This window comes from Bombus pascuorum, chromosome 4, assembly GCF_905332965.1.
Source record: "Bombus pascuorum chromosome 4, iyBomPasc1.1, whole genome shotgun sequence".
Classification (NCBI taxonomy): Eukaryota; Metazoa; Arthropoda; class Insecta; order Hymenoptera; family Apidae; genus Bombus; species Bombus pascuorum.
Genome location: NC_083491.1, coordinates 9952582 through 9972717, shown reverse-complemented (window position 1 = coordinate 9972717; position 20136 = coordinate 9952582). Strand labels below are relative to the sequence as shown.

The following is a 20136-nucleotide window of genomic DNA, read 5'->3' as shown; positions in this document are numbered from 1 at the left end:
CGAAAGCTATCGAACGTCGAATCTCTTATAAGCAAATCTATACATCACTGATTACACAATTTTAAATAACATCATTTATTTCTCTTCGACTAACATAAAATTTACCCAAATGATTATTCATTGTTCTTCTAAATGTAGAGGCTAAATAATTTAAAATGAAATTAGTCAAGTAAAGTGGGACAATCTGCCTCTACTCCTTCTCATTCTGTTTTCTGTTTCAGTAATATTTTCTCTTCTCGTCTTTATCTTTATTATTCTTTCTGTCTGTCTTTATATCTTTTCCTCTCTCTGTTTTTATTTTGTCTCTTATTCCATAACGTCGGGTTGATCACATTCGTTCTGGTAGACAGTAATATTATTGCGGACAAGTTTCGTAAGGAATGCACCTTTCGTTACAACATGTGTTGGAATGTTGTTTGTTGTTTTTTGTCGTAAAGAAGCTTTTGTTACACCCCTCATTATACCCTCACCTGCATGAAGGATATCTTTGCAAACGTTGAAAGCTTTCCTTTCTGACCGGTATATATTATATACTATAGTTTTCTTGCATCATGATTTTAATTAATTCATACTGTGCGATTTCTCTCGATCTTGATCGTTCGAACGATTTTATTCGATCGCGCGAATTACATTTGAACACTCCCGATCATTTTCATTTCCTGCACGACGCGATGCATTCTCGAATCGGTGATTGAATTGATTTATATGGCAGAAACCTTTCTTTTTAAATCGTTAATTTATGTAGCTATGGATCGAACAGCTGCAAGTTTCAGATCCAAGCAAGAGAGAATTTCTACACCATTTATAAAATATTTCTTGAGTAAAATTAAGCATTAGCTAGTTAATGACTTCTCTTATTGAAAAAGCTGCAATTGAAAAAAATGACACATAGGAATATCATATATAAGGATATGTAATTTCGCAAATAGTTATTCTGAAGTTTAAAGTGGAAAAAGTAAAAATTCTGGGATTATCTGGAAATTTAGAAATTCTGAAATTTGATTGATAAAGCTATGTATGTAATTCGGAGGAAATGTGTATATGCCAATCGTACAATATATGTATAGTACAATTTTATACCGACGATTATAATGCAGAAACTAAAGATCATACAAATTGCAATATTTTAATATGTTTGAAGTTAACAATGCCATATATGCTCGAAATAAATTTCAATATCAAGCTAGTGAACTAATCGTATAAAATTAACATGGTGGAATATAAAAATGAAAAGTAGCTTAATCCTTCAACTTCGAAATATAGCTACTTTTGAACTAGCTTGCACAATTGAATTAATATTATCAGTGAAACTTTGGAAGTCGTAAATTAGAATACAATAGAATAAAATAGAAAAAAGTTGGAAGCATTGATAGATACGAACCTGGTGATAAAATAAATCAAATTTTACTGAAATAAATTTGACAAATTGCGGGTCATCTGATGATCAATCACCGATCCGTGCAAGTAGTGCGATTTGATTTTTTCTTGGTATAAACACGCGAGTATCGTAGAAACATCATTGTTATACCTGAAGTCATGGCAACACGCGTTTCAATCATAATCATCTCGCATCCTCAACACGAGCGGATTCTCCTTACTTAGAAATATCCAAATGAATGTCATTGAATGTGCAAACATCTCTAAACATGCAGCTGAGGGTAGCCAATCTTACAATGAGTTTTACGTTTAATCCGCACCGATTTAAGTTTCGTAAATTTGCATTTTAACACAATCTCAGGGGATTCGATCAGTTTTGCGAACAACAATAACGACGATTTGCTGTAAACAAATTATTGTAATGTAAAAGCTCCTACATTTCTCGTACCTGAAGAACGGAACGCATCAATACAGATCATTTACGTGATCCGATGATTCAGACAATAGTTTCTTGATCGATTGTCACGCGAATTGCAATTCATTTAATTTCCTTTTAATTTTAGTTTACACAAGCATGAAATAAATATAACGCGAAATCATTGCCTTTTAGGAGAACTTAGATAATTTGTGAATTCTTATGTTTCTTACACCTCGCTGGTTCGCGACGGAATTCGATACGAATGTTAGGTGAATTTTCATTTTTTGGCGATAAGATGCGTTGAAAGATTGTTCGTAAAAAATTAGACGTTTATTATAAAATTTATTGCTCTTCATTGGTTAAAGATAATATTTTCTTATTCTAAATTCGATGATTTATACGTCGAATATGTTCAATAATGTTACCTTTAAAAAAGTAGAGGTAATACTACAATGTATTTTTATCTTCAAAAATATTTCTTATATTATTTGCTACTCGTATCTTCAAACATACAGACTATAGCTCAAAATGTGAACATCATTGAATCAAACAATATTAACTATGGTATTTTATTATTCAGTGAATTATTCAATTTTAAATATATAAACTAAATGTTTAACATATAATATAAATCAAGTATTGTGTCCAAGATCGAGATCTCTTTTATAATCCATAAAAAGTATTCCTACACACCCAATATAAATATTCTTGCTTGCAATATCCTTTTCATTCTTTTTCTTTTTTTTTTTTTTTTTTTCGTTATATTTCCGAAACCCTTTTACCTTTCGCAAATTTAAAGAATGTAGATTAGAACCAAAAATTGCCTGATATTTGCCGAATTCCATAACGAACTAGTCGGGCCTTCAAAAAAAAAGAGTATTGGAATTTTGTTATTTATCGACGTTCCCTCGACAGACAGTACGATTAAAATCCTAATTTCGCGGCTACAAGCGTGATGTTTTATGTCTCGATTTTTGTACATAGTTTGTACATGTATATAGCTCTATGTCGTTTCGATGTTTGATCCAGCGATCCTGTTTCATTATCCAACATGAAGAGATTGCAATATCACCACGAGGTGAGGCCATGTCATCTACATGTGTACAGACGGCTTGATTGAGATAGATTTTGTAAAGCATTGTAAATTGTGTCGAAAAGTACTATATATACATATACATACATATATAAATGTTACACGAAATTCGAAAGTTTATCGATTATTACATGTGTAAGTAAAACCTGCTAATGTAATGGATTCTATTATGTAAGATTTATCTCGATTATTATGTCGTTCCGATCATACTAAATGGACCAGCACAAAACAGGCAAACGTTCAAATACTCAAATTGATCACCAACTTTATTTTTCAATTATTCGACTTATAAATTCTTCATGCTAGTAACCAAATCTATTCAAAATAATTTTTAAATTGATTTAATAAAATTTAATTTTTAATCTAAGCTGTTTAAAGATATATGTAATTATTTCACAAATTACAATAGCGAGACACAAGAAAGAAAAGCGACGTTCGGTGTTCGAAACGAATCGTAACTACTTTCTAATACTTAATCGTTCCTGTTTTGTGCAGCAACATATTACTCACATTTAACCAAGCCGCAGTTTTTAAGCAATCGCGCTTACAATATCGATCTGTATTTTTACGAAACCCCTAACGATCCATGCATATACCCGCTTGTAATACGCTTAAGTCTGTGTCAGTCTCTGAGTCCCAGTGATACCAATATCAACGGTGGACCTCATTCAGCTGGCATAGCGCAAAAAAAAAAAAACGTAAGTGTCCCTGGTCGTTTGTACCGGTGGGCATCTTTCTCTCGTGTTAACGATAAGAAAACGAATTGTACCACACGTTGTATCTGGGAAGTGATCTTTCTCTGTTACGTATAGTGTCGGACGCGAAAGCAGAGACCCGTCATCGGCGGCGACAAAACGAACAGCGGTATTATTGCGGCGGTGCATTGTACGAAGATATAATAAAGCACGAACTGCTGGAACATCATGATTCGTCGCACGTCACCTCCAACGTGATTTCTCTTCTCTCTGTTTGTCGTAGATGTATATAGACGACGACCACTGTGCGCGGACTCCGATCCCTCTCGCACATATATATATATTATTACCTGAAATTTATGATTACTCGTGTTGTTCTCCCTGTGCACCGATCTATTGTCCATGGTTATTACTACGGATTACGGCAATATCTCTTAGATCTAAGATTTTATTTACGATAGCGAGCATATAAATAGAGCAGTTCAACTTAATTTAACATTTTTTTTATTTAAACATAGAAATTTGAAATTGTATTTTCTTTTAGTCTGTATTTTATATTTTACATTCTACATTCTACGTTTATAATTTTCCAAAATACAAGAAAATTTTTGTAACTCCTATATTGTAGACGAAGGGGAAAATGAATTTTTTCACGATGCAATTAGTTGATTTTACGAGTGATAATTTCCCTATTTATACGTTCGCCATTATAATCGAAGATCTGACAAGACGGTGAGAAGGACCTGCCAATCGAGATGAAAGAAGGAAAGTGAAAAATTGAGAGATTTATTTTTAGAGTTCGATACTGCTAAAGCATTTATTATTTTATATTAATTTTTCCTTTCGTTAATTCGATCGCTATATACAAATTTGAATTTTACGAATCATTCGATGCCGTAAGCTCGTTAAAAGTTTCCTGTTCTACACATTAACTTACGATCCTTTGTAAATTGCCAATCCCACACAAATTGTTGCAGTATGCGTGGACCAAATTAGGTAACTGTTACGTCTCTGTGTCTTTAGCCTATTCTCCTCATCCATCGCGTCAACATTATTATCTTACGTATGTACAGCTTGAACCTCTGAACGATAGCAACCCGAAGGGACGTACCGCAAAGGAACAGTGAACGAAATTACGAACGTTGGATCAGTGATGAAAATTTTCGCTATTAAAATCTATACATCGAATTTGGCTTGGAAATGAAAAATATCTGGAACAATGTAAAATATGCCTTTCTCGGTGTTAATCTACCTTGTAAATGGAGCTTTTAGTCCGAAACCTACAGCACTCTATATTTGTCATTTCCACGCCAGTAATTAGAATCCCTCGTGGAGTCGAGATGCAAGAAATTCATATCACGATTTCTGAACATATTTCACGCCAATTATGTAGAAGTACATACATCTTTTTCATATTTTCATTTAGCCATCGATTATATAAAAACATATCTGCTACGTAGCAGATTGAAATTAATTCAAAATCAATCGAAATCGCGTCACTTTCTACAATCGCAAATTTTTTTACAATTTTAATATAAAGTCTATACTTTCCTTTCCCCTCCAATAAATATATTTTATATATTGGAACTGCAAATTCTCCAATTTCGATTTTTAGAAGTATCATCCCCTTAGTTTGAGAATCAATTAATATATGAACTAAATTTTAACATTATAACTTATGTATCTTTCATAACGATAAACACACTCTTTTATGAAAAATAGTAATGGCCTTTCGCCACTATGATTCTCAACTCTCTAATATAAAAATGTATTTTGATTCAAAATTACTCTTAGAAAATATTGCTATAAGAATATACTGTAAAAGAATACCAATTAGAAAAGGCGTATTTTTAGGTGATCAGTGGTTAAACTAGACTAACATGAAAAAGATGTACATTCTACGTGACCAGCGTGAAACGTGTTAAGATAGTTCGATGTTTTGCTTGATGGTACGCGTCCTATTTCTTTGCATTCGCACATACGAGATGCAAGGCCAAGAATACCGTTACCCTAATAAGGAACCCTCTGGCCAGACACTCGATGGTAGAGTGCAGTTCCAATGGAAATCAAGCAGAGAGAATTCAACAGCGTCAGCAGCAGTCAGTCCACCAGACGAGTTGTCGATAGTGCAGTACCTGCTATGTCACTGTGTAGAAGTTGTCGTGTTCCCTTTCTTCCCGTATCCCCATTATTTACCTATCATTCGTCAACTATTCTTTCCTGATCCATTTTTTTTTTTTAGCTCTCTTTAAAGTAGAACATAGCTTCCGATGCACGCCGGCAGCCATTCGACCATCATTTCTCCGTGCACTATCCTTCGAGAACGTTGTTAAGAGATCGGGCGAGGCCATACTCGCAGTGACTTTTCTAGAACAGTGCGGCTTGAACTCCTGAGACTCCTTGCCCTCATCGATGGTTCCTCACAGACCAGTTTCATGTTCATATACTATTATTTGAATAATATTCAATAGTTTGCGTGATACAACGAAGTGCGATGATTCATTACGAATAAAGTGTATATGAAAATAGAAAATGATTTTTCTTATGAAACTGGTCTTTATAGAATGCCTTCATTGTCTGTCTATCTTTATGCTTCACCGTCTCACGTACATACATACACTAGCCGTTTAATGTTTCCTCTTTTTTCTATAGAAGTATATGTGTATGGTAGACATTGTCACTTTTTTCATCTTTTTTTTTTCTCATTAGAAGTACTTGTACAGTCTAAAAAAAAAAAAAAGAAACCGTGTTTGAACGAGTGATTATTCAACAGGCCGCATTGTAACTGTAAAGTCTTTGCGGAGATGAGCCGCAAAGAGCGTGACTAACCGCCCAATATCGTAGCTTCGAACGTGAGTAAACTGTGACGTTGCTCGACGCTTGTCAAAACGGACATTGCTCGATCGTTGCTGGAAAATCGATTATAAATCTCAACTACTACGTCGAGATACTTTTTATTTGTCGTGGTCTCTCAACTTTAAATCTGTAGCGATCGCCAGATCAACAGACTTTTACAGAAGCTGAACCAAAAAATGTTTCGATAACTCTCGACGATGTAATGAAGAAAAATCGATTTTTCCTACGAAACGACGAAAAGTACCGTAGTCTTTGGTTCTCCAGCTCGCATCTTGGCGACGCTTTTGGCTGTCGCGAAGCTACGAGCTCGATCGTTTTCGTATAATCGAACAAAATCGATTATACGAAGTTCCACGGCTCGACAAGTTCGAGGGGAGAGCTAGAAGGAATACTGCATGTGTCACAGCAATGCGCACCGTGAATCTCGGAAGCGTTGACGCGCGCGACATCCCAACAGTAGGTGTTTTTTCTTTTCTTTTCGTTTTCTTTTTTTTTTTTTTTCTTTTTCTTGCGTCTGTTCTTAATTATACCAGAAAGGAAAGAGAGAGAAAGAGAAAGATAAAAGAAAAATGACAAGAGAACAAAAACTAGAATTCGAACATTCAGCCTGAGATCAAGTTTTGATGAACATGTTAATTAATCGATCTTCCTTTTTTCTGTTTCTTCAACGCTCTAGTTGTTCAGGATTAAGCCTCTGCCAGTGTTAGTAAGTACCGCCACTTGATCTGGTGTGATTGGACTGCTGTAGTTAGAAGGCTATGCGTTTATCATACATATATACATATCCACATTACATATTACGTTTGAACACACGCATATTGTGTACCGTGTGCGGTGTGAGTCTGAGTAAATAAGTTCTGAACGATACGTCAATGCTAAACGCTCCGAAAGTGGAGGTAATGCTCGTGAGTTAATCGTGTGTTTAATCATTTTCCTTCGTGAGTTTGGTTTTCTTTTCTTGCTATAATCTTAGCGTGCCATTTAACAACTAATCACATATATCTGTTTATTGATTGTGCATTTTGAAATAAATAATTATGTATAATATATATACGTGCAATATCGGTGCACTTAATATTGAATTTCCAAAGAAAATATTTGATTGAAAGATATTAAAAATGTTTTTCGCAGCGAAATATTAGGATTCATATATGTGGATTAACAATTTCTTTGAAAGTCTGAAATTTACCCAGACCCAAGCTGCACGATCATTCGATCATCATACCATATGCAATCGCAAGAAAGTAGGCTTCCATTTACTTCATTCGTTCCCTGCATTTTTCAGTTCTTCGTTTTATATAGTTCAATATCTTTCTAGGTTTCTGGATGTGATTTAAATGAAAAAAAAGAACGTTTCGAGCGCGTATTACATTCATGAAAGAAACCCTTATCCCTTTTTCCTTTCACCTTTCCATGTCCATCTTTCTCTTTCGTCTAGTACACCTGAACACGAGAGTCTTCCTTTTTACTGCTAATGCAACGAAACACTGTTATGGCGAGCCTCGTAGTCACTGAGAGGCGTAGATGATTGCGCGACCATTGAACCATCACATTAGATTTAGCTGTAGAGACTAGGCCTGTACGAATATACCAATCTCTTCTGACCTTTTTCACTCTTCAACTTTCATCTAAACTATCTTATATACTTTACGCTTAATCCTCGATCTCTTTCCAATCTCTAATTTTATAGCGAATATAAAAATATACAAAATTTATGAACTTTCCTGCAAAATTTTTCTTCTATGAAATCTCTCATACTTATCGCTCTTGTAAGAAAATCTTTGTAATTTCGAACGTAACTCTCGAGAATTATAAAATACTATTCAACGAATACGAGAAATGAGTAAAGTTTCTCGATTGAAAGTTTCAGAACTATTCACGTAATTTCATGCAAAATACATGTTGTTTGAACGATAAATTACCCGTCTGTCATAAATTCGTTTAAGTTTTTAATACGTAAAATTTGATTTAAATGATATCGATTTAATTGATTGCTTCTCGAGGTTCTGTGTTTTATTAAAAACATCATGTTATTCTTCATTTAGCGCTAGCCAGCTTTCGTTGTTGTGACCATTGTGTTATGCACCACATATATCACTTTCTAAAAATTAATAAAAGAATACGTATGAAGATTTTCGTTAATATTTAAACTCATAAAAATTACATATATGATCCAAAAGAATTGTATAATGAGTGTTTAACTGTTTTAATTCTACAGACATTTGGCATGAATTCTTGATCAACTGTTTCTTTTCAACTTATCAATTTATCAATGCATTTCTAATTAATGATAATTATAAAAATTTTCTATGTGAACATCTATAACCAAAAACATTATTTGTTCTGTAAACATCTTCAAATTAATAGAGTATGCATGATTATCGTATATCAGTAGTTTCCACCCACGTATACACTGAAGGGACTCACATAATTCGTATCCTAAACCATATAAAGAGCTCATATTTTCCATGAAATAAGCGTCATTTAAAAAGATGCATTCAACGAACAGCTGAAAAGACTTTCTCGTTAATTGACTATAGATCCATTGATAATTCGACCAGTTCGATGCTTCAGCCACTCAAATGCTTTCCATCCGCCAAAATAAAAGAAGAGAAAAACAAAAATGCCAAAACATTGTCAATGGTCGAAATTCACGCAATTAGTTCGTACAGAGCCGCGCTAGAATTATGGTAAATGACCTGAAAAACCATTTTTTTGGAAGCAGAGATATTCGTGCAGGACTGGTTTCTCATATAAACACACGAATTTCATTACTCCACTATACATACCACCGTCCCTTTGAATTCATTACGAATCATCGTCGGCATATTTTTCGATTGCGAATGATACGCGCCGCAAGTCAGATGCCATTTTTATTGTCACTCAGCATTATTATTCTATTCCTTCGTATGCCGTATGTCTTATTCGCACATTTAACGTAGAGCCCGAATGCATATTCTGCATATCGCGCATTTTTCAAGCGTGTACGTGTGCGTATGTGGCGTGCGTGTGTGTATCGGTGTGCTGTGTACGTACTACTGTGCAGCATCTAGTGCTTCAGCTTATTGTCAAAGATAAAAAGAAAAAAAAAAAAGAGAATGAATGTACAGAAAGAAAAGAAGCGAGTCACTTTGTTCATATATATGCATCGCTAGATGAACGATCGTTGCACTGATTTTAATACGATTTAATAATGACAACGAGAATCGTATAACTGTCGTTCTAGTGTCGTTCAACTTTTTGATCCGACCAGCTATCTGCGAATGTACGTGTAAATATAGGATGACAGCTTTTTTAATCAATCGATCATTTCTGATCACTAATAGACTTTCATAACCTGACAGACTTTCAATGCGATTTAATAGATTTTTCTTCTGTTCCTAATGGATTGTTAATAATTATGAACTAATGCCGCGTGTGATTACTATACAAACGCTTTACGAATAGAGATCTATGCTTCTGCAAGAATTAAAGATGTGAAAGTGGAATTTATTGTAAGTTCACGTTCGTGTAATTATTTATAATCATTGTAAAATGTATTTAATAGAGAGATATTATTTGGATATGATAACTTTGTAATATAATCTACGAGCGAAGATAAAAGAAAAATTTGATTAAAAAATTGTCGTTAAGCTTTGAAACGTGCTCTGTCGTTGCTCGAATTGGATAAAAATGTTTGCAACAATTCGCACACATGAATTAAACAAATATTAATTTTTTTACTTGTTTTCTGATCAATATAATTTTAATTCATATTTGGAATTTAATTTTTATGTATTTATTGAATACATAAAAATACAGGAATCGGCCTGCGAAAACCATTTTGATTGAACAAATTTAATAAAATTTTAATTCTCGTGAAATTGCAAAGTTTCGTTAATTAAAAATACACACTAGAATTTTATATTCGCTTTTTTCGCAATATATAAACAATATGTTATTTATATAAAAAGAATTTATTATTAATCCTACCAAAATATTTTTATACCTACTACAAATATGCATATAGATTTGATAAAATATGTCACTCTTATTTTACTTTAACTCGCAGATTGCATTACCAAAATTGCAGAAGTATCCGAATATTTTACTATCATTATAACATTACACTGTAATTTAAAGATGAACTTTTTACTATATTGAATCAAGTATTAAAACCCTTCGCTCCCGTCATGTTCACAAGGAAACAATGAAAAATCCTCTTTCGTAAAGTGTTTTTCGATGCTTCAAAGGTGTGAATGATTCGTGCTACGCATCGATCGCTGGTAGCAATTCAAGCTGAATACAAAATCTCGTTGTAAATGCCTATGTCGCGTTGCGCTTACTCGCTGTAAACGCATCAAACGCTATCAAACTAGATCGGAGAAAGAAATGGAATGGTATTCAGCAACAATAATAATCTAACAAACTAGTTATTTCATTGAAACGAAGTGTACATGCTGTCTGCAAGAACTATCGCCAGCGCCAAATCGCTTAGCGTTTGTCGCATTCTCCGCTTATTTTTCGCAGTGGTTCGATTAATTTGCGATAGCGTAACCTGGGCTAACGTAAGTAGCATCGACACAGCGATCGATAACGTCGTAGAACGAACGTTTCGCCGATGCGTTTTAGGCCAACGATTAATTTATCTTCGATGTGATTCTCTATTAACCTAGATGGTGTCGGTGATCTGAATGCGAAAATTGTCAAGTGTCACCCCACCACCACCCACAATTTGTACAATTACCATGTCACGATACCAATTTTCTGCACTGTTAAACTGTTGTTATCATCTCTTTTTTTTTAATTTTTCTTTTATTTTGTTTCCTCTCTGTCTCCCTTTTCGCGTCACAGTAACATTTTTGAGCAGTGTCAAGAACTCTCGATGTCATTTCACCGATTTCATATAGGATCACTGATACAGCAACCAATCGAAAATGATCTCGTTGAATAATGCGACGAATAAAGCTAATAGTTGAATCTTTCTGCACCGACAGATATTCGTTCGAGCACAATTCGACTATGATCCGTTGGAAGATGAGCTGATACCGTGCGCACAAGCTGGAATCGCGTTTAAAACCGGCGATATACTGCAGATCATCAGCAAGGACGATCATTATTGGTGGCAGGCGCAGAAGGATAACGCGGCCGGTTCCGCGGGATTGATTCCTTCGCCTGAACTTCAGGAACGACGTATCGCTTATATGGCAATGGAAAAGAACAAACAAGAACAAGGTAACAATTGAATAATTGGTGTGTCCAAGTTTATTCGTAGATGAGCGCACAAGCTAGTTGTTTTTTAAGAGAATATTACTTTTACTTGTAACAGACCAAATGTCCAATGATTCATATTTCAATGAATGCTTAAAAAAATGATTCGTTTATACGTATGTATAAGTTGAAAAATTAAAATTTTATACATATGTCAGTATAGTAGTGAAATTGACCAATTTCTTCGAAGTGGTCGCTTACTTCCTGAAAATTAGTCTAAACCATTAGATATGTACAATACATATTTTTATTGAAGTTATGAGTTTTCCAAGAATTTGAAAGAGAAAATTCATAGCTTTAAGATTTAATTGGGCATTTCATTTGTTACGCTATAATAAAATGAATATTTAATAATTATCATCAGAAATGCAGTTTTTGAGTTAATCTTTTTATGTTTGAAATTAACCTGCAGCGGCTATCATACAATTTTCTGTTGATTTGTAGCTTATAAGTACATGTTTGATATAGAGACATCTTTTCTTTAAATTTATAGTTTTTTTATACACAAAATATGGTCTTTTTATCTATTTAAAACATATACTATTTCTAATCATGGTCCATTATGAATGGTGCAATTTTGTTCTCAAGAATTTAGTTGTTTTTGAGTGTCAAGTTGTTGAAACGAATTAAAATGAATTCTTTACCCTTTATTTCTATGATTTTTTGGACGATCTCGAACAGGAAAATTTATATGTATTCTCATGTGTTCCTCTATAATTTTCTAATTATACTATATAAAGAAGTAGTTATTGGGGATTCATAATATAGTTGTGCATTATAACGACGTTTAATATCGTAATTAATAAACATGAATTTACTAATAGGTCTAAAGTATTCATCATGTTGCTTGTATATTATCAAATCGTACAAAATTTATTTCCACTTAATTCTGTTACTTAAAGCAACAGTATAAATAATTTCATCCTGTTAACATCAAATTTAAATATTTTCTGAAATACACATATTTTCACCAATTTTCCCTGGCTATCTCGTAACGAGATCAAACCTGACTGTCAAGAGGATTTGATCGCATGAAGGATAAAACACGGAAAGCAGCCGTAATTAACTTCTGTGATATGACTGCAGCAGTAAAAGAACGTTCTTTTTTTTTCTCTCTCTCATCATGTAGTCTAGCATCGAACGAGTTCAGGGTAATTATAGGTTCCAGCAGATCGCATTCTGTCTGATATTCAGAACGGAAAACGAAATATTTTCGCCGCGTTTTTACCATTGCCTTACTGTATCCATTATCAAACCCTGTCACGTTTGATTCTCCAATTAATCTCCACTACTCTCGCTGCTGCCATGAAACAAATGTGCTGGTGAATATGATGTCATGTATGTGTTGTTAGATGTGCGCAGATTTTCAATGGAGCATGTAGTATCGTTCGATGTCAGTCATGTCTATCGTGCGATACTGGTTCACGAGAAATCTACCAAGTTCATTCTGCGTGTGATTTTTTTCTCTGTTTCTTTCTTTCTCTCTTCATCTCTTCAACGATGGAACGAATGATTACGAAAGTTGAATGTTTCAATGATTGGCCGTGCGTGGTTAGAAATAATGAAATTGCAATTTTCAATCGAACGAGCCCACGCAGTTCGATTCGCGAAACTTTTTGTAGAACCAACTTTGTACAATGGAGGATTGTTTTATTCATTTTGACGTGTAATGTACTTCTTCCGAACGTTTTGTTCCTCGACGTGATACAGAAATATTCTAGCCTTCCTCTATGTTTAGGATGGTTTACTGTAAAAGATTATAACGTAAAATAACATAACAATATAAGATAAAAATTATATTGCATACGAAAATTATTGTATGAAATGATAATGCGAAGGGTATGGAGAAGGGAAAACGTTACAAAATAATTTTATTTAAAAAAATCAAGTTTTAGTACTTTACATCGATAGAAAGACGTGGTTCGATAAAATCAACTACATCGTTTATTACTGTTCACGGTATCGATTTCATGTATTTTCATTAGGTAGGTATTTGGAAAGATGTAAGCAAACACACACACAAATAATCGCTCTGCATTATTGTAATTTCGTTAAATTGAATACTATAGACTGTAGAATATTGGAACAAAGCACAAAATATCCACTCTTGATATCATTAACCAGCCTCCAATATTTTTAATTACTCCCTCTTCAATTATTGAGTATATGCATGAATTTTTATTACTCCTAACATAATGCAGACTTTGATTAATTAAAAATGGTGAAAGTAGGAAGAGAGAGGAGATTCGAATTATTCAATCCCTCTAATCAGAGAAGAAAGTTAAAAATAAGATAAGGTCTTTAACTTTATCTGATGTAAATATTTTTGCTTTGTAATCCTTCCTGACTCGACAGTTCTATAGCCCTAATTACCACCAACATAATATACCATATACCATCCAAAATGTGAAAATACTAAAAATAAGCATTTCTTATTTCTCCTCGTATCCTTTATATCTACTGTAAATAGAAGTGTACATATCTTTACTATCAAAAATAATGAGCAAACAAGAATAGAAGAAATTACTAGAATACAAAAAATAAAAGAAGGACAAACCTTTGAAAAAAATAATTGCGGAACCGTGCATCGTGATTAGCAGAGCAGAATGATAGGTCGAAAAATAAATGATTAGCTTCAGTGATACAGCTGTTATTTTGTGTTGTGCGGGGCTAGATGCTGAAGGAGAAGGAGGATGTTCTTCTCACACCGAAGGCTGCGACGGTTCGACAGGTATGACTCTGCCTTCAGGTAGACAACGCGTAGAGTCACGTAGAACCGTGTAGTCCGCATGAAATACAAAATATACTCGTTCCGTGCTTTCAAACACACGCATTAATTTGACGAGAATAAAAGGAAACACTATTTTTCTGAGGAAACTAACCTTCAGGAAATTAACTTGGCGCTATATCTTTTCTTTTTTTTAAAAAAAGAAAGAGCGAATGGCTTTGAGTCTCATCAATGAAAATGACCGATCGAAAATCAGAGATCTTTGTGCTTATGATAATTTCATTTAAATGTTCTCAATATATATATGTATATTTTCTTTCGTACCTATCGAATCATGCAATACATCTCATCATCACGAGTCGTTAAACATCTGGGGCAACATAAATAGTTGGGCTGACATGAATAGTTTTGTACGAATATTTACATTTCAAAACCACAGGTCAGTGAAATAACGAATAATAGGGAATGATGGAAGGAATATTTTCTGTTTAATAAATTTTATGTCCAATCTCGCTGTATTTTTAGCAAGAAAGCTTTAAAAATGTTGTTTTGCTTGCCTATTAATACGAATACATTGTTCACTTCCCTGGAGTTTTATTGAAGTTTCAAACAACAAATTACATATTGTTTCTGCTACATGGAGGTTGTATTGTTCTGTCAGCTGCAGTTTTACACTAAGTAAATCAGCGAATTATATGAAACACAAAATAATGCGTACTGGAAAATAAAATCGCAACGAAGGTAATTTATTATTTTATTATATGACTAAAACTTTGTCATCCAATACAATTAGCTAGCTACATTAATAAGATAAAAAATTAAAATAATTTAGCCTTCATATCAAACAATATATAATTTCTTATTTAAAACCTATGAAACACCATGTATGAGAACAAGTTATGATTCGTCAGTAAAGGCTCACAAACTCTAGTTTTATTATTAAAAAATTAAATGAAAATGGATATATATTTATTCCCTCCAAAAAATTTCCTTTCATCATCCCCTACATCATCACCTCCTATTTGATTAACATTGTACGTCTATTTTTTTATGTTTTCAAATCTTGTACAGATTTAACTCTGATACATCTGGTACTTAATATGCAGTTAAAAATTTGGGACTTTTTGTTATTGTTAATAATACTATATAATCTAGGATCTATATAACTTTGAAATGCTAAATTAAATTAGATCAGAAAATTATTATTAATAGACAGTGTTGATGTAAGTTTCGATCTTAACTTAAAGCAATTATTATAAAATCAAACTTTAAAGCAATAATTCTGAAACGATAAATTCTATTATAATCTAAGTATATGGCACTTTACAATTCTTCTATCTTATAATCTTTTATCATTCATATGTATATGCTACAACTTATAATTTTTGTAAGAAATAGTTTGTAATTGATACAACATATAGAACATAAAATTTTCTATGAAAATTCTTTATAAAAAGAGACAAGTGTTTATTGGAAATATTATTTAAATGTTCTGTGTGTTGTAATATAAATAACAGAAGGCAAATAACATTATTAATTGAAGTTACTAGATTGAATTATATTATATAGGGTAATAAGAACACTTTATTCCATGGAGTTTTCACAAACTAGTAGATCCTTTTCTATCTTGTTATTTTACTTTAGTATTATACTCTGTACAGCGAGTTACTCTACGTAATACAAAACATGCTTTCACGTGGCGTGCTTCGATGCATGCTTTCGCTAAACGTTTCACGCACTTACGCTTGTTTCGCACGACACCACTCGCAAGCACATCGTCGCAGCATTATTATGTTGAGATTTTGAACGAACATAATTCAATCTTCATTTTGAACGATACTATCTATTAAATTTATTTATCTCGTGAGAACGATTATAGAGTGTAAATTACTTATAATAATTTCATATCACTGTAATAAAATGACACAATTGAAAAGAAAACATGACAAGATGATACATAGAGTGTTTCGAAAAGATTGGACGAACTTATGTAAAAGTTCTATGCATTGAAGCGAGAGAAAAGATTCATATAAACAAATGTTTCAATGCGTATTATAATGCGTAGCATATATTGTGCAGTATATACAAATATCAATATAATCCAAAAATCTTTTTGAATGAATTTGGCAATCTGTGACAAGATCTGTTTAAATCATGTATCGAATCTTATAGAAGAAATTATAAATATCTATTTTAACATTATCTATTCTTGCTGCTATTATTCATTTATCGATATATATTTGTACGAACTGTTTTTTTATTTTACATCTTTAAATTTGTGATCCACCTTTTTGAAAAAACCCTCTTTTAACTTTTCAAAATTATTCGTATAATTCGTACTTATTTATATTTCGGATTAAGTACTAAAGGAAAGTATTATTATATTCGCACTTCATTATATTTTCCAACATTCCAACCCGAAGAGAAAGTGACTAATAGTATCGAAATACTATTACTAAGTTATTACAATTTCAATTGCCTAAAAATGATCTATCATTTCTAAAATCGTTCAAACTCGTCATAATCATGCTCTGATCGTGACGCCGATTCTCAAAGATCTCACACATACATACACACATATACACAGAGAAACCACCCGAGGATATGCCCTTAAACTTTCATCTTGTGACCTGCTGGAACATCCATCTCAGTGGGAATCCCACGTCCTCCTTTATGGTTATGGCTTCTATGTAAAACTGGCTGATTGAATGAAATCTCTTTACCATTAGAGAGAATATGCTTACACAGTGATTGACATTTACTGAAGTAGTTCTTCACTTCTATTGCGCGTAAAATGCTCATTCGGGCATTCAAGGAGAATGCTAATTAGCGATAATAGACTTTGCTGAGTGTTTCGATTACAGCCTACACGTTACACTATGAACGAATTTCAAGGAACGTACATACGTTTATGAATGGCATAGCAGTTGATAATGAGTTATTCTTCTATATTTATTTATTTTCATCTTGAAACGAAGTAATTTTCTATCGTTGATCATGTATTGTATTACCCGCTGGGACTGTTCTTCTCGTTGTATGCAGGTTGTTTTTTAATATGAGACGTAAATTGCCACGAAACGTCGGAATTTTATATTCAAATATAAGGAAGCTTTAACTAACTTGTTAAATATAACTATAATACATAGTAATAATAAAATAACGAAAAGAAGAATTATTAGTTTGAATATTGAGTTAATTGTGGAATGATTTACACGTTGGGAATTATTGTAATTTAGAATACTAAAGCTAGGAATTGATGTCAAAAAGTCAAGAAATATTAAACGGATTAATTATTTGCATCATATAATTCCCGTTAATTTTCCTACCAACAAATTATTATTTACAACGTATGGTCAATGTGTATCTATTTAAAACAAATTTGTCAATATTTAAGCATCCCATAGACATACTTGGCATATCGCGTAATCTATAATAAACTCGTATTCTGAAACAATTATTGAAATTAAATTAAATTGTTTGAAGCATTGGGTTTGAATTTAATAAATTAAAAATGCAGAAAGAGCAATCTCTGGTTAATCTCTTTCTACGACTTTATGATATAAAAGTACTTTCATGTTATGAAATAGCCTGCACAGAAAAAAACTTCAGCGCTAGATAATTATTTGGATTGAATCAATCTCGTAGCGATCTTGTATGTTGAAATAATCAATTTCTTTGACTATCCAACGAATTTATTCAATTTATTGAAAGCCCAGTTCTCTTTCCATTTAACGAAGTCAATAATTCCTTTCTTTTTCCAAGTATAAATTTTTATTTTATTTTTATCTCAGTTCTCAGAAATGAAAATCGTCTTATTTACAAATTGATCCACATATTGCTGTTGATGAATAAGAGATACAAACTTAATAAGTTCAAATATATTCTTCTATTAGTTACACTCTTTAATAATAACGCAAAATCCTCGAACTCTATAAAGAATTGGTTATTGATTTAACATACAGGAGTCAGAAGTAATTCTTTTACAGGATATACGATTTCAAGTGGTTCTGTGGAATGATATTTACTTCAACTGCTCGACTAATCAATTTTTTGCATTTCCAGTGAATTGCTCAATATTCGGCCGGAAAAAGAAGCAGTACAAGGATAAGTATCTCGCGAAACACAACGCAGTCTTTGACCAGCTGGATCTGGTCACCTACGAAGAGGTCGTTAAGCTTCCTTGTAAGTACCTGTGTGACAATTCATTCTTCTAATCTTAGTCTTAAGACCTTTATTGATTTTCAATGTAATTAAATTTTTGTAAGATTAAAATTCGCTTAGGATTAATAAATCTTAATAATAAAACAGTATGTGATAAAAGGATCTTTGAAACTATTCAAGAATAAAAATTTTCTAGTGGAAATTAATATGATTTGATTAAGAACTTCTGTATGCGCGTTAGAATGAGTGATTCGAGTAATTGGGTTACAAGTTACAAGTGGAGTTATGAGCTTGGAAATTGAATGAACATTTGTACTAAAATTGAGTCGAGAGCGATAACCAGTAGAGAGGAGAACGACTTAAAGGACACACGTGAAAATAATTTGAATACTATAATCTTTTAAAATTAATTTCTCTTTTTGTGTTTATTTTAAAAGATAAAAGATAAACAGTTTATCAAAATAAAACGTAGTTTTCTATGGGAGAAATGAATGAAAATGTATCTCGTGTTTTTAAATAATCAATTTAAATATTTAAGTATTTCTTTAAGTATTTCTTATTAATATTTATGATAATTCTTTTTCAGATCCCGCATTCCAACGGAAAACGTTAGTGTTACTGGGAGCACATGGTGTCGGTCGTCGTCAGATAAAAAATACCATTATCGCGAAGCATCCTGACAAATATGCCTATCCTATTCCACGTAAGTATAACAAATTTTCGTTTCAACTTACAGTTCTTAAAAATATCCAGCATTAAATAATAGCATAAAATTGATATAGAAATATTTCTTATGTGGAACTAATGGACACTTGTAGTTTGTTACTTTATAATACCATTGTTAAACTACTGTTTACCAACTACAAAATTTCATATTTCAATCCACTAAAAAAATTCAGTGTTAAAAGTCAATTTGTAAACGTAGATCAAAACACGTTTACTAAAAAAAATAGTGAATTAAAATCAAAATTACATGATTTTTTAGATACAACGAGGCCTCCACGGAACGACGAAGAGAACGGTCGCAATTATTATTTCATATCGCACGATGAAATGATGGCTGATATCGCTGCCAATGAATACCTCGAATATGGTAAATAAATCATTGTCAAGCCCTCTTACATTTTACATAAAGAATTTTCTAACTTAAATCTTTCCATAGGTACGCACGAAAACGCTATGTATGGAACGAAACTCGAAACGATCCGCAAAATACACGAAGAAGGTAAAGTGGCGATATTGGACGTCGAGCCTCAAGCCTTGAAAGTGTTGCGTACAGCGGAGTTCGCGCCTTATGTAGTTTTCATCGCAGCTCCGGTATTCCCAAATATGCCTGATGTAAGTAGAATATTGATCGTTAACATCTTCCTGGGGGAATTGAGCTAACTACCATCGCGAGCTTAACTATCAACTAATTGAGCAATTAATTGCCCGTTGACGAGATTACGAAACTTGAACGCTTGCGTTTAATTGAATTCACTGGGATCGAGAATTGCGTGGATAGTTAAGTAAATGTATATAGTAGAAGTAAATAATTCAAAATATATGAATTGCACAA

General features: G+C 32.8%; 1 protein-coding gene across 10 annotated transcripts in view; it reads left to right on the top strand.

Moving 5' to 3' along the window:
* LOC132905979 (peripheral plasma membrane protein CASK) overlaps nucleotides 1–20136 on the top strand; it is a 263638-nt gene that overhangs the window by 239413 nt on the left and 4089 nt on the right. For 5 of the 10 annotated variants that reach the window (XM_060957781.1, XM_060957780.1, XM_060957782.1 and 2 more), the window contains 7 exons: nucleotides 7116–7145; nucleotides 11416–11653; nucleotides 14364–14420; nucleotides 18480–18599; nucleotides 19165–19281; nucleotides 19564–19671; nucleotides 19741–19916. In XM_060957781.1, the coding sequence (XP_060813764.1) occupies nucleotides 7116–7145; nucleotides 11416–11653; nucleotides 14364–14420; nucleotides 18480–18599; nucleotides 19165–19281; nucleotides 19564–19671; nucleotides 19741–19916 (846 nt within the window). The remainder of the gene's footprint in view (nucleotides 1–7115; nucleotides 7146–11415; nucleotides 11654–14363; nucleotides 14421–18479; nucleotides 18600–19164; nucleotides 19282–19563; nucleotides 19672–19740; nucleotides 19917–20136) is intronic. The other 5 variants (XM_060957783.1, XM_060957784.1, XM_060957786.1 and 2 more) reach the window with 3 other exon arrangements.